We start from the raw sequence: 16,383 nt of genomic DNA, 5'->3' as shown, positions 1-16,383 counted from the left end.
CTTATATGGACAAAAGGTTATGGGGGCTTAAGCACAAACTGCCTCAAAAAGCGAAAGAAAAGGCTTAGAATTGGTGGGAAAAGGCATAGCATCGAAGGGGTTCATCTGCCGTACAGCGGTAATAGTGTAGAAACCCAGGAACATTTGTCGGTAACACATCAGGAGCTCTATGCACTTGACAGTACCTTAATGCAGAAAATGTATATATATATATATATATATATATATATATATATATATATATATATATATATATATATCTTGTAGCAGATTTGCTGGGGGAAATTGTCCAAGAAAAAGGGGCTGGTATTTGCTTTAAGATTATCATTTATGCTTGAGTAAAAATAGTTTTTTTGAAACTGAGAATGATCTTTTTGACATGTTTTTGATTTTACTGTGAAGCTTATGTTAATGTATTTTTGTCATTTTGTTGTAAGGAGACAGTTTTATCATTTACAATAAATGTATGTTTTTATTATTAAAATTACAAGGTATTTTCAAACCAGCTGTATGCATTTTGGTTCTAAGGAAAAGCAAAACTCTGATGATTCAGGAAGCTCGTCTGCAATTTGTGGAGCAATGTATTGAAAAAATATGTTGATAGCTACAAATTGCTTGAATAAACAATCTTTTGAGGATAAAATACTAACCTGCTCGATTGTAGATAGAGTGAAGGTAGTCGAGATGTACCTCTTCTTGGGTTGAAAAGGTACCCACGTCAGTCACCACTGTGAATCGATAGTTGCCCTCACCCCAGGATCTCAGATCATTTATGCGTACGGTGCAGTCACGTTTCATGTCTCCCAAAAATTCTATTTTCCCTCTATAGAAAGGATCAATCAAGTCCTTTTGAGTGTGATACACAATATACTCTCTTCTATCTCTGGGTCCTTTTAACTTGGTCCAGATTGTAGCTTGCACTTGGTGTTCCAATGGGCATCTGTTCCTGCATCGTATGGCCATGCAGGTTGACGTCATGGAAGGAGTTCTAGTTAGATATTTCACGGTGCAGGTGTGGCAAAGTCCACCTAAAATGTATTTAAAAAGTATAAAACAAAGATTTTCAAATGAGAACAAATGGTTTACACAAGTGGAATTTTTTTCCAACTATCAGTTTATTGTGAATGCCATAAACAGGCATAGGCTGTGCTCACCTGCAGTTTCAGAGGACACGCTAAACAGTTGGAGCCATATTTATGACAAAGTCACGCAGCGCAGCAGGTCACCTTGCTGCACTATGCTGCGTGACATGGAAAAGGCAGGAATGTTCCTTATTTGAAAGAATACAGCACAATCCTACATTTGTTCTTGTGCTGGCATCATCTTCGCTGCCTACCGCCAAAGCACACTCCCTTGCACCATGGTGCAACAATCCTCCTTACAAAATCCTCCTTACAAAGCAGGCACCATGGTGCAAGGGTGCCTGTTTTGTAAGGAAGTATTTTTTTTTGTTCTGGAAGGGGCAGCATTCCCATGTCTACTACTTTTGGTAAACCTGGGAATGGATCAAAATCCATGGGTGTTGCATGGGAACAACCATGGAATGCACCCCTGGGGCAGAGTAAGACAATGCAATAATTTCAGCTGTGTTGCATATCTCTGGATTTATCAAGTCACTTATCAGAGTATGCACTGCGGGGCTTGCTAAATCACATTATGGGCTTGCATCGTACATGCACTGTGTTGCCTGGTGCAAGAGCAACTCAACCCCACTTATAAATATTCTCCTTGTTTTTTTCTCAAGAGGCTGTTTTAAACTACCTAATTTGTTTAAAAGGACCATTCTCTCCTTTCATACAGTATCACATTAAAAGCTGCATAGTAATAACAACAGGGGAGCAAAGTTGAAGCCTGATTTCCCCAAGGTGTAATTCACACCATAGAATGCAGATGTTCCTAGTAATTTATGAAGGAAAGTTTTAATTTTATTAAGGACATGGAGGGGAGTATTATGCTTTTCTTTTCTTGTTTAAATTTAATATCAGCAGTCAAGAATAATGAATAAACTACAAATCCCACGTGGTGAACGCTACAAGCCAATGGGAAGAGAAACGTAGTACTTAAATGGTAGCCAATCAACATAGCATCTTGCTGGAGATATAATAAGAATGAAATAATGGCAAAACAGACAAACAAAATAAGTAGAGCCATGGTAAGAGAAAGAAGTTCATGACAACAGTTCATAAATCCATGAAACGGTAAGTTGTCTGGAAAGACAGAACAAACAGATTTCCCAAGGAGTCTTGAAGAAGGAGTATCATCATGTTTGGAACTAATGAAATTGCCAGCAGGGTTATGAGGCAGCTTGAGAAGGAGTCGGAATTGCTGTCTGAGTCGGAAAAAACAAGAGGTTAAAATAGTGTGGTGGGATAATACTCGCCTCTGTGTCTTTAATAAAATAAAATGAAGACTTTCCTTCATAAGTTACTAGGAAAATCTACATTTTATGTCGAGACAGGGAGGCTCCTGTTATGCCCATTTCAAAAAAATTAATCAGAGTTGTAGAAACATTGTCAACAGGTTTACAATAAAATACTCTAAATACATTGTCATTAGACCAATCAGCTGATCTAAGAATGTCCTCCAAACGGGAACCAGCCCAGAATGCCTTGGAAGCTATAGCTCCCCTGGAAGAATGGGCCCCACAAATGGAAGTATCAATACCTGCTAGGGACATGATCCATTTTACCCAGCGAGCCAGAGTAGGGGAAGGCACTGGTTTGTAGGGTTTTCTAAAGGAGATGAGGATTTGAGATATGGAGGACGCTCTTAGATCAGCAATTTTCTGTTTATAAATCTTTAAACATTGTGCAACACACAGTTTGGGACGATCAAGGGTTAAAAACGATTTGAGGTTAGTTTTGGTACATTGAACCTCTGTGAACAAAACACCTGCTGGAGTAAATTGATGAGAAGAAACATCTAAAGCTCTAACATTGGACAATCTTTAATAGAAATGACTCATAACAACATTGTTAGTTTTGCAGATAACATTTTTAGAGAGAAAATAGAATTATCGGGCCATGACAAAAACAGATTTAAAACAATGTTTATGGGAGAATTTTACTCCCTTCAAAAGTCGGCAAATGAGAGGATGTTTTCCCACTGGTTTTCCATTGATGTAGGGATGGTTGGAAGAAACTGCTGACCTGTAAAGGTTGATAGTGCAATAAGATTTCCCTTTGCTAACTTCTGCCACTAGGAAGTTGATAATAAAGATTACATCTGCTGAAAGGGGATTGATGTATTTTCCAAAGCATCAGCTGTGCCCTAAAGGCCAAGCTGACTTGTAAGCTTTTGTAGTTCCTGAAGCCCAGGATTGTTTGATATATTCTGAAGCCTCTGATGAAATGAGTGGGAAAGGTTGAGGATTCCAGAAATTTTCCAAACAGAAAGAATAAGATTGTCTAAGATTAGGTTGTGAGGGACATTCAGAGTGGCTACAGCAGGAGGTCGGGAAATGAAGGGATAAGAATGGGAAAGCCTTTGGACAATTCTAGGAGGGTTGGAAACCATACCTGGGATTGTCAGAATGGAGCTACGAGTACCAGGAGGAAAGGCGTGATTCAGAGAAGTTGACCAATCCTGCAAAAAGGCATCTGAGGCTAACGCTAATGGATCTTGGCACCACCTGTAAAATTGAGGAAGTTGGGAGTTGAGACAAGAAGAGAAAAGATCTGTTATCAAAGGACCCCACTTGTCCTGAATTGATTGGAAAATCGAGGGATGAAGTTTCCAGTCGCTTGAGTCTCGAAGATGACGTGAGTGCCAATCTGCTACAGAATTGAGGTTGCCTGGAAGATATTCTGCATGAACCAAAATTTAGTTTGAAAGGCAAAATTCCCAAAAGCATTTTGCTAGTTCCGCTAGAGGTTTGGATTTTGTTCCTTCTAAATGATTTATGTACCTTACTGCTGAAATGTTGTCCATCCTGAGAAGGATAGCACAGCGTACAATGATTTTTGCAAGGCTTCTGATTGCAAAGGAGCTGGCAGAATCTCTAAACAATTGATATGCAACCTGGACTCTTCTAGTGACCATGTGCCTCCTGTTGATATTGGATCACCGCGGGCCCCCCAACCCATGCGGCTTGCATCTGATTCTAATACAAGATCTGTGGCTGATGCAAAGATAGTTCTACCGTTCCAGGCATCAAAATGGTCTATCCACCATTGAAGTTGTATGCAAGAGTCTTGATCTAGAGAAATAGGGGATCATTACAACCCTGGCGGACGGTGTTAAAGCGGCGGTAATACCGCAAACAGGCCGGCGAAAAAAAAAAGGGAATTATGACCGTGGCGGAAACCGCCAACAAAGACAGTCACTTTAACACTCCGACCGCCACGGCGGTACAGACAAGCAGCGCGGCGGTCACCGCCAACAGACAGGCGGGAGATAAAGTACCGCCCACAGTATTACAACAGGCCAATCCACCACCTTTTCTGGGGCGGATTCACCATGGATAAAAACACGGCAGAAACAGCCATTTCAATGGGAAAACGCTCACCTTAACACACTCCACGAGGAAGGAGGGCACCATGGAGCCAGAACTCCAAATACTCCCTGCGATAGTCTTCCTGCTCCTCTACGATCACCAGCAACGCCGGTGCCGAAGACAACGGTGAGTACTGCACCTACGACCTAGGGGACGGGGTAGGCAAAAGTCAGGGACACACACACGCAACACCCCCACCCTCACCCACTACAACACACACACACCAATGCATTTCCAAACATCACAGTAACAACCCCCCCGGAAGAATGCAAAGACAAAACGAAATGAGTTCAACCATTGTAATGTATCAAAATACAGTAAGCTAATATATACAGATATATATACACAGTCAAAAAATTATACATCACGATTAGTAGTGCAGCTATGCACCATTCAATGTCCGTGGACCACTGGGCCCAAAATACATGGGCAAGGCCCACATCAGATACCTGTCCAGAAACGGAGAGAACACTGCTGGGGCATCAGATCGAAATACAACAGGCACCTCAGTGGGAAGGGAAGGGGGGGGCACCTCAGCCGGATGACAGCACCACGCCAGATCCACGACGGGGCTCCATGCCCATTGATGTATCCTGGGGAGTGCAAAGCCACAGTCTCACAAGTCTTTGCAGTGGGTGGTTTGCCCACTGTACCATTCTGGGGAGTGCAAAGCCACAGTCTCACAAGTCTTTGCAGTGGGTGGTTTGCCCACTATACCATCCTGGGGAGTGCAAAGCCACAGTCTCACAAGTCTTTTCATTGGGTGGTTTGCCCACTGTACCATCCTGGGGAGTGCAAAGCCACAGTCTCTCAAGTGGATAACAGTCTCCACTGGTTCTGGAGGGGGACTGGTGCCCAGAGTGCTTCATCCTGTTAAGGACTGGGGTAGTGGATGGATCTCTCCACTGGTTCTGGAGGGGGACTGGTGCCCAGAGTGCTTCATCTTGTTTAGGACAGAGGTAGTGGATGCTGTTCTCCACTTGTTATGGAGGGGGACTGGTGCCCAGAGTGCATCACTCTCCCTGTGATGGTCCCAGTTCCGTCACCGCCCCTGCCGCACATGGGCTAGCAGTGCTTGAGTTGGCGGTCTTTGCCCTGTGCAGCTGTGCTTGCCCTGTTCAGCGGTGCTTGACTTAGCAGTTTCTGACCTGTTCAGCGGTGCTTACCATGGCGGTCTTTGCCCTGTGCAGCGGTGCTTGCCCTGTTCAGCGGTGCTTGACTTAGCAGTTTCTGACCTGTTCAGCGGTGCTTGCCATGGAGGTCTTTGCCCTGTGCAGCGGTGCTTGACTCTGCTGTCTGTGACCTGTGCAGCGGTGTTTGCCATGGCGGTCCCTCATTGCCCAGCGGGGCTGTGGCTGCCGGGGCCCTCCTGAGCACTGACTCTGGTGGTGGTCTCCTGACCACTGACGATTGGGCTGCCCTCCTGGGCACTGACTCTGGCGGTGGTCTCCTGACCAGTGACGATGGGGCTGGCGGTGGCGTCCTGGGCAGCGGGGATGATGGCAGCCTTCTCCGCCGTGCTGCTCTTCCCAGATTTTGGCACTTTCTTCTGCCCCTTCCCCACCTTGGGAGGAGTCACAGCTGACTCGACACTGCCCCCGGGACCCTTGTGAGCGGCTTTGCAGGCAGGAGTCTTCCCCCTCTCCCGTCGGGCACTGTCCAACTGGTGCTTCACAGGGGGGGGGATGGCTGTCGTTTGGCTCCGTGTCACATTGGCTTCCCTGGTGCCCGGTGCACTCCACACTAACCAGTGGTACCAGTGGTGCACTAACAGGCACCACTGGGTGCCAGAGTTTTTTTGGCTAAGGTGCTACTACGGGACCTATGAATTGGAGAGGGGGTGGTGGGAAAGAGGTCAACGTTGCTCAGGAAAAGTTTCTGACGAACACTGGGCCGGGTAGCTGGAGGGGGTCTGGGAGTGGAGGAAGAGGAGGTGGTTGTAGGAGGTGTAACTTTTGATGATTTGGGTGCAGGTGCATGTTCTGGAGGCTGTCGTGAGGTGGATGGATGTTGGGTGTGTGTGTGCCCGCGTTTGTGTACTTTGGGAGGGGGCGTCACAGACACACTGGGAGAGGACACAGGGGACGTGTATATGGTAGTGGGGGTGGTGAGTGCAGGTGAGCGGGGTGTGGTGGTGGGTGTTCTGGTGCGAGTCCTAGTGGCTGTAGTGGTAGGGCATGCAGGTGAGAGTGTAGACGACACTGGGAGGGAGGATGGAGACGACGAGGAGGGGGACACAGTGGAGGCAGTGGATGCTGCTGTGTCTGTATGTGGGTGATGCTTGTGTGAGTGCATGTGGGATGTGTGGTGCCTATGTTTGCCAGAGCTGCCCTTGTGTGTTGAGGTGTGTGCAGGCTGGTCTGATGGTGTGCTTGGGATAGGCAGAGGTACAGGGGATTGGGTCTGGGTGGAGGAAGTTGGAGGGGGAGGCTAGAGACAGGGACAATGGCTGCCATCAGTGCTGAGGCCAGAGATTGCAGGGTTCGATGATGGGCAGCCTGACCAGAATGAATGCTCTCCAGGAATGCATTAGTGTGTTGCAACTCCCTTTCTACACCCTGGATGACATTCACAATGGTAGACTGCCCAACAGTGAGTGACCTGAGAAGGTCAATGGCCTCCTCACTGAGGGCAGCAGGGGTGACTGGGGCAGGGGCTGAGGTGCCTGGGGCGAAGGTGATGCCCACCCTCCTGGGTGAGCAGGCACAGGGCGAAGGCTGAGGGGCTGCTGGGAGGGCGGTGCTGGTAGGGGTGGTGGCGGCTGTACCTGTAGAAGCAAGCTCCCATCGGAGGACGAATCCGTGTCGCTGGTTGCTGATCCAGTGACTGCCGTGAAGCTCCCTTCGCCCTCCGTCCCACTGGTGTATTCAGAGTCTGTGGGGTGGCCCTCCATGGCCATGTGGGATGCAGCCCCCTCGTGCTCCGGTGCCACTGTACCTCCGCCTGATGATGCTGATGCACACAAGAACAGGGAGAGCACAAAAAGGGGGGGGGAGGGGACAACAGAACAAAGACAGGTTAAGTGCATGGTTTACCGCTACCGTTGGCGGACAATACAGACACAGCAGCCGCGTGCACTACGCCGCGCTGTTGGGCTCTACAGATGCAGTTCCTGGGATATGGCATACATGGCTATGGTGGACATCTGCACACATAGATGACACAGGGGCATGTATACCTGTACTTGGCACTCTACAGTGGTGGGGTGGAGTGCCACATGGCCTGCATTACAGAGGGGCCTAGCCTACGGAACTCGCCCTGGCCTAGGAAAACCCACAGCCCTCCTCCCCCACCCAGACCCCTCCACTGCACTCAAAGTCAGCAGAATGAGAGTGTACTCACCCCCTTGTGTCTGCTGTAATGCCCTCATGCGCCCATCCAACTCAGGGTAGGCCACCGCCAGGATCCGGAACTTCAGGGGGGTCATGGTGCGACGGGCACTCCTCCCACGTTGGGAGGCCATCCCCAGCTGAGCCTCCGCCGCCTTCTTGCTCCAGCGCCGAATGTCCTCCCATCTTTTACGGCAGTGGGTGCTCCGTCTCTGGTGGACCCCCAGGGTCCAGACGTCCTTGGCGATGGCACGCCAAATATCCTTCTTCTGGTGGGTGCTGACCTACATGACATTTACAGGGGAAGAAGAGAAGTCATTACCAACTGCACCGTCGAAGTGAGTGGCCCACATCCCTACCCTTGCCATGTGGCACATGCATTCACAGTCCTTCATGCTCGCAAAACTCTGCTCCCTACCTTCTTACATCCAACCCTCTCCACCCAGGCATAGCCCATACAACTTGCACCCTATGTACTCACCTGTTGGTCTGGAGGACCGTAGAGTAGCGTGTACTGGGGCAGGACCCCGTCCACGAGCTTCTCCAACTCCTGTGCAGTGAAGGCAGGGGCCCTTTCCCCAGATGCACGTGCCATTGTCTCTTCCAGACCGAGGTCACAGAAGCACTTGCAGTGTAGGTTCTCTCCTGTCGAAGATCAGGTATGGAGTGATTGAACAGATAGAAAATGGCGGTCACGTCTGCAGCGGTGACGTCTGCGGCGGTGCGTATCATCACCGCCGGCGCACTTCGTCATTGGCTCCTGGGACCCATAGGGCCTAATGTTAACCAATGCAGCATTGCGCCGCGGTCTTCGACCGCCTACCACGACAGTGTACAACGCCAGCGCAGTTACCTCACATCCCATTGTCCCAGTTTACAGGTCAGGCAGCTGCCATTTCAGGGACCCACATGGCTTCATTTTCAACTGCGTCACACATACCTAGGCCTGGACTCAACACACATACAGACAACTTTTTGGATTTTGTTTCGTGTTCTGTGTAGCTGTGGGTACATACCTCTGAGTTGCTTGACTCTGTGGTCGCTCTTGTCCTTCCTAGGCACCGTCAGCTGGGACATTTGAGGAGATGGCGGAATCCTCTGGTGTACCGACCGCTGATGGACCTGTGGATAATGGAGGAGCGACATTTAATCATCACCTACAGGTTTGACCGTGCCACAATCCAGGAACTGTGTACCCAGTTGGAGCCAGACCTCATGTCACCAATCCGCCATCCCACAGGAATACCCCCTCAAGTGCAGGTGCTATCAGTGCTCCATTTCTTAGCAAGTGGGTAATTTCAAACAACAGTGGCCATGGCATCATGGATTTCCCAGCCTATGTTTTTCAACGTGTTGTTCAGAGTGTTGTCTGCCCTGCTGAAACACATGAGGAGCTACATCGTTTTCCCTCAAGTGGAGGATTTGGCTACTGTTAAAGGTGACTTCTATGCCCTTGGACATATCCCTAACATCATAGGTGCCATTGATGGGACCCATGTGGCTTTGGTCCCCCCCTCAAAGGAGTGAATAGGTGTTCAGGAACCGGAAGAGTTATCCTTCGATGAATGTACAGATGGTATGTTTGGCAGACCAGTACATCTCGCAGGTAAATGCTATGTTCCCTGGCTCAGTGCATGACGCCTACATCCTGCGGAATAGCAGCATCCCTTATGTGATGGGTCAACTCCAGAGGCACCGGGTGTGGCTATGAGGGGACTCTGGTTACCCCAACCTGTCATGGCTACTGACCCCAGTGAGGAATCCCAGGACCAGGGCATAGGAACGCTATAATGAGGCCCATGGGCGGACTAGGAGGGTGATCGAACGCACCTTCGGCCTCCTGAAGGCCAGGTTTAGGTGCCTCCATATGACAGGTGGTTCCCTATTCTACTCACCAAGGAAGGTGTGCCAGATCATCATTGCCTGCTCTATGCTTCACAATCTTGCTTTGCGATGACAGGTGCCTTTTCTGCAGGAGGATAGTCCAGATGACGGTGTTGTGGCAGCTGTGGAGCCTGAGGACAGTGATGAGGAGGAAGCAGAGGAAGAAGACATTGACAACAGGGACTCTGTCATACAGCAATATTTCCAGTGACACACAGGTGAGAACACTTTCTTGACTACTACAAGTACTTTCACACTTCTACCTCTATCCTGTCTGTCAATTTCAAGCAGTATTTGGTAACTGAGTTGTATATTTCCATCACGGTTTCACAGGTGTGGTTACCAACGTATGTCATCTGCTTGCATCCTTCATGGGCTTGTGATATGTGACATAGGTGTGTTGACATTACATTTTCGAACGGATTTTGTCATTGTCATAGCTAATACAGATTTTCAAAATCACAGACTGACTCCAGATTGTTTTGTGCTTCAAGGGTGTTTATTGAAGTGCTAATTATTGGAGGGGTGGTAAAATGGAGAGGGGGGATATTGGAGGAATGTCCATGGCAGAGTCCAGTCTATTAGTCTCACAGGTGCACTGCCCAAATGGGCATAGGAAGTGGAGCTGGGGCAGTTCCAATATGGACAGGGTTACAAAGTGGGACAGTGGGATGACAATCAGGGTGGTCTCATTTCTTGGCGGCGGTCTTGCCATCATGCTCTGTCCTATTCCTGGATCTCAGGGACCGCTTGCGGTGTGGTTCTCCGTCTGCAGGGGGTGGGGTGCTGGTGTGGTGGTCCTGTGGTGGGGCGTACTGTCCACTAGCGCCGGCGGAAGTGGTGGGCAGTCCATCATCCATGCTAGTGTCAGGGGCCCCTTGGAGTGCCACGGTGTCCCTCATGGTGTTCTGTATGTCCTTCAGCACCCCTACGATGGTGCCCAGGGCGGAGATGATGGTTCTGAGTTCCTCCCTAAACCCCAAATACTGTTCCTCCTGCAGGCGCTGGGTCTCCTGAAACTTGGCCAGGACCGTAGCCATCGTCTCCTGGGACTGGTGGTATGCTCCCATGATGGAGGAGAGGGCCTCGTGGAGAGTGGGTTCCCTTGGCCTGTCCTCCCCCTGTCGCACAGCAGCCCTCCCAGTTCCCCTGTGTTCCTGTGCCTCCGTCCCCTGGACCGTGTGCCCACTACCACTGCCCCCAGGTCCCTGTTGTTGTTGGGGTGGTGGGTTATCCTGGGTTCCTTGTAGTGGTGGACAGACAGCTGATTGACGTGTTCTGGGGACGGAGGTATGGGCCCGCTGGGTGGGTGCTGTACTGGTGTTTCCAGAGGGTGGAATGTCAGTGTTGGGCTGTGCCTGTGCGAGGGGAACCGACTGTCCCGAGGCCCACGATGGTCCGGGCTGGTCATCTGGATCCTGTTGGCCAGAGCTGCTGTCATCACTGTGGGCCTCTTCTGTGGGTGGGGTAGAGATGTCTGGACCCTCCTGTCTGATGACGTTAGGTAGTGGTCCTGCAGGGGTGTAAAAACATGATTATTGCATCTGTGTGTGTCATGCTGTGCAATGGGTGGGTGAGTGTGTACCCCAGTGCTAGCATTCCTATGTGAGGGCTTGTGTGATGATGGTTGGGGGGTTATGGGTATGTGCAGTGGGCATGCTTTAGTGAGGGGTGACCATGCTTTGTTGTGTCATGCAGGGCTTGGTGTTGGGATGGGTGGTTTGTGTTATTAGTACATTAGTGAGGAGTTGGAGTGATAGGGGAGGGGGTGAGGGTGGGGGTGTGTGATAGCATGCAGGTAGGGTGGGGGATATGATAGTTAAGATTTGACTTAACAGTGTCCATTCCTCCACCGACTCCTCCGAGGCCCTCTGGATGCATAATGGTCAAGACCTGCTCTTCCCATGTTGTTAGTTGTGGGGGAGGAGTTGGGGGTCCGCTGCCAGTCCGCTGAACCGCGATGTTGTGCCTGGAGACCACGGAACGCACCTTCCCCGGTAGGTCGTTCCACCTCTTCCTGATGTCCTCCTGATTTCTTGGGTGCTGTCCCACTGCGTTGACCCTGTCCACGATTCTTCGCCAGAGCTCCATCTTCTTAGCTATGGAGGTGTGCTGCACCTGTGATCCAAATAGCTGTGGCTCTACCCGTACGATTTCCTCCACCATGACCCTGAGCTCCTCCTCCGAAAACCTGGGGTGTCTTCCGCGTGCCGTGGGGTGGTGTAGGTGATGTGTGGGGTGGTGTATGTATTGATGAGTGTGGTGATGTGTAGTGGTGTGGGTTGTTTTGTGCGTGGACGTTGTGTAGGTGATGGTGTTGTGTGCCTCTGTGTGGTGGGGTTGTCTATATCTGTGCTCTCTTTCTCGCCTTTGTCTATAATTTTTGGTCGTAGGGGTTGTGGGTGATGTGGGTGTGTGTTTTATATAGTATTGGGTGTGTGGGAGTGGTGTTTGTATGTGTATCAGGTGTGTGTATTTTGAATTGTCCAATGTGGCTGTGTTTTGGAGATGTGTGTGTATTTTGAGCGCAGCGGTGTGTACCGCCAATGGGATACCGCGGTTGAAAGACCGCCGCGTGGATTCGTGGGTCATAATAGCATGGGCGTGTTTCTTTTGGCGTGACGGTGGAGGTTTTGTTTTCGCCTGTGTTTATCACTGACCTTTGGTGTGGCGGACTTGTGTGGGTGTCTGAATTTCAGCAGATTCCGAGATGTGGGTCATAATAGCTGTGGCGGAATTCCACGGCCGCGGCGGTGTATTGGCGGTCTTCTGCACAGCAGTAAGCGGCTTTTACCGCCAATGTTGTAATGACCCCCATAGTGTCTAAATACATTAGACCCTTTCTAAATGTTGGATGTTTTGTCTTTGCAATGCCCGGTAATGCAAATGTCCTGGGAAAATGGCTTGGATAGAGGAGGAGAAGAGACCTACTATTCAAGCTAGAGAGCTTAGTGAAATGAAAGAGCTGCGTAGAATCTAAAGAATTTCTGATTTTATGGATTTTACTTTTGCCAAAGGGAGATGAAGTGTGGCCGATACCGAATTTATTTCGAAACCCAAGAATTCTATTTGCTGGGTTGGAGACAAAAAGGATTTCTCTCTGATGAGTATGAATCCTAGGTCTGATAAGAGGAAATATGTTAGGGTGATGTGAGATTGAAGGGTAAGGGGCCTCTGGTTCAGTATAAGGATATCGTCTAGATAAATTATAAATCTGACACCTTGAGCTCTGAAAAGAGCTACCACCGGTTTCATTAAGCTTGGTGAAAGACTACAGAGCTGAAGAAAGACCGAATGGAAGTGAGATGAAATGGAAGAATTGGTTTAACCACTGAAATTGTAGGAGTTTCCTGTAATCTGACACCTTGAGCTCTGAAAAGAGCTACCACCGGTTTCATTAACTTGGTGAAAGACTACGGAGCTGAAGAAAGACCGAATGGAAGTGAGATTAAATGGAAGAATTGGTTTAACCACTGAAATTGTAGGAGTTTCCTGTAATCTGGATGTATAGGAACAGTGAGGTATGCATCTTGCAAATCCAACCAAACCATCCAATCATTTTGGAGCAGGGCGTCTGTGAGATGAAGAATCGTTTCTATTCTGAAATGTCGATACTACAAAATGGTTGAAGTGTTTGAGATTGATTACTTGACGCATATTTTTGTTTTTCTTCTGTACTAAGAAGATGGAACTGGTGAAACCTGATGGGTTGGGTTGACAAAGGGCAATTGCTTGTTTTTGGAGAAGGGACTGTACTTCTAAAGAAATAAGGTTGAACATTTTGGTTAAAAACCGTGGAAGAAGAGGTACAGAAGACTGAAAAGTTTTTGAGTAAAGCTCGATAGCATAACCTTGTACTGTGTTTAACACTAAAGGATCTGCAGTGATTTACAACCATTTTGTAAGAAAAAATTGAAGACAACCCCGAACAAGAGGAAGGCCAGAAGGTAGACTCACTTGTTTTTTTAGTGTATCTGGGCCCTTTAAAACCTCTGCTACAGAAACCTCAGTCACTTTGTGGATAGAATGGAGGCTTATTTTCTTGGTGAGAGGCGTCAAAGGATCCTCTGGATCCCTGGTTTTTGTAACTGCGGCCGACAAAGAGGTTTCTGTCTTTTCCAGCCCTGGCAAAAACCCATTTGAAAACATTATCTTCAGGGACTGTAGGGATTTGTCTAGTGAAGCAAAGGTGGACACGTATTTGCTCATCTCTTTGAGGGAAGAGTCACAGAAGAGAAGACCATCTGCTTTGACAACAGGATCCACTGCCGCCAAATTCACCAATTTTGGATCTAGTTTAAGCAGGAGTCTTTTTCTGCACTCATGCATTAGAGCAGAGTTAGCATTGCCTAGTAAGCAAAATGCTTATTGGACCGAAATTGAAGGTTCTTCAGGATCAATTGCACTATCTTTTAAACTAGCAGCCTCTGCCAGGTCAAAAATGTAGGTAATTGGATCACCCACATCTAACAGTTTGTCCTTACATGAGGACCATGCCTTATCCACACACTTGTGTGGATCCTTGCCAAATTTGGTATAAAAGATCAGGAGAGCTGGATCGATGGTAGGGGTAACAGTGATCTTTTGAGGGAGAAAAGGTCGCTTGCATTCGGATTTTAGCTTGGCCCTAGTTTACTTGTCCAGAGGAGAACGTAGTCTGGATGCTACATATTACCCAACATGATCTGTAGGAACCCACTCCGTGAAGATGACTGGGATCAAACATAGGGATTCCGTCCAAATCCGTGACGGTCTTAGGTTTAGAAATATTGTGTGGATATATTTTAGGTTTTTTTATGGGGGAGGAAATAAAAACTCTCTGTTGTCCTTGTCAGATAGGTCATTATCGGAATCCATGTCAACCAAATTGTCACCCGTATCTAGAATAGAGAAGATTATGATAGGGGACCTGATATGTTTGGATTTTGTTTTTCATTTCATGAAAAATGTTTGTTTGTCCTGTATATTACCCTCCTTAGAAGAAGGCCTGTGAGGAGCCACATCCTCTGCCTTATGTGAGGAAACCTCACTAACCAATAGCCCCAATGTGTGTTGTTTTTTGGGTTGAGTATTGGCTGAAGGGCGCTTTCTGCTTTCCCCCATAGACTGGGCCACAATCGTCCTTGACATCATATTAAAAACAGAATTTTCTACATTTTTTGACAATATGTCCATGGATGCAGCCACTCCCTATTGTACAGAGGCTTGAATAAAATTATTCATCTACACTTTAACTGTATTCTCCTCATCAAGACCATCCTGCAGCAAAGGAGAGCTATCAATCTCCATGACAGGAGGCGGAAGTGAAATAAACAAATTCAGTGAAACAATATTCTGCAGGGAAGGGGTTCATTTTTTAGGGAGAGGACTGCAGGGATCAAACTCCACCTACGGGTGGTGATATGAGAGCGGAAGGGGTGTGAAAGGGCACGAATGGGCGTGTCTTGGCCTGGCTAAGAGAGGCCTCGCTACTGGGACAGAAGCAGTCAAGGCTCAGTGAAGGCAGACAGGGAAAAACCTCTTTCCCGAACAAGATGGGTGAAAGGAAACACACGGCCTGATGAAGTGCTGGGAGAATGCTGGTATCGTTCCTCAGAAGCAGAATAAAATGGTGACAGCTGTCTGAAGAATGGTTAGAAACGGTTGGATTCCGAGCGGAGAGAGACAGCGCTCGAGAGCAATGCGGCATCGTGCCGTCTGCAGGTAAAAGGAAAACAAAGTCAAAATGGCGCACAGCGCTAATTAGAAAACCATCACTAGTACTTTACATTCAATATATGACCATTAAATGAAATAATTATGTAGAGTAAACAAATTACTTAACTTGACTGCGAGCAGCAAGAAAAGAGGGCTGTTCACAGTTAAGTGATGTCATAATACTGTGTATGCTGTGTTGATTGGTTACTATTTAAGTACTATGTTTCTCTTCCCATTGGTTTATAACGTTCACCACATGGGATGTGTAGTTTATTCGTTATTCTTGAGTGCTGCTATTAAATTTTTGCAAGAAAAAAAGCATAATAGGAGCCTCCAGGCTTTACATAAAATTCTAAGCAAGAAGGCTTACTATGGGCATGAAATTCCTCCAGCAGATAATCCTGTTATGGAGGAAATAAGGCTTTATCTTCTTCTTGGAGGATTACACTTCAACACCATTCCAAAACTAAGGCGCTACATCTCCTCTTCAACAATCACCACAGCTCCTTACACTTCACACTATTTTACACCACTCATACTCATTGTCACCAGACGTATTGACTGGTTTACACAGGACATGTGCAAATCTACCCAGCCATTCCCAAATCTTCTCAGTCATCCATTCATCTTGTACCCATAATGCTGAAAGTACATGAGAGAAGTTTGAAGCAAACAACTTAATTGCATGGGAATACCCCTGGGAATTCAGAAAATAACTCAAGACATTTATGTTTGAATGAGCAGAGCACCACAAAGCAGCTAGCAACTTTAGCACCTTGGGACCCTCATGAGTGATTTGCCCCGCTTTATAAAGCCTGATTTACTGATTGATTAATAACTGCTCCTGATGTCAATTATTTCTTAGTACAGCTGTAAATGGTTTAAATTGTCCAAAATGCACCTAAAGTTGGCAGAGCATCCAACACATACTTACTTTTGCATTTTGCCATCAGCATTGTGGAAATGCAAGGAGTAACA

General features: G+C 47.7%; 1 protein-coding gene across 2 annotated transcripts in view; it reads right to left on the bottom strand.

Moving 5' to 3' along the window:
• Positions 1 to 16,383, bottom strand: part of LOC138246525 (B-cell receptor CD22-like) — a 260,463-nt gene that overhangs the window by 186,857 nt on the left and 57,223 nt on the right. For both annotated transcript variants that reach the window (XM_069201180.1, XM_069201181.1), the window contains exon 3: positions 651 to 1,028. In XM_069201180.1, coding sequence (XP_069057281.1) covers positions 651 to 1,028 — 378 coding nt within the window. The remainder of the gene's footprint in view (positions 1 to 650; positions 1,029 to 16,383) is intronic.

This window comes from Pleurodeles waltl, chromosome 7 (genome assembly GCF_031143425.1).
Source record: "Pleurodeles waltl isolate 20211129_DDA chromosome 7, aPleWal1.hap1.20221129, whole genome shotgun sequence".
NCBI classification, from domain to species: Eukaryota; Metazoa; Chordata; class Amphibia; order Caudata; family Salamandridae; genus Pleurodeles; species Pleurodeles waltl.
This window is presented reverse-complemented; position numbering and strand designations above follow the sequence as displayed.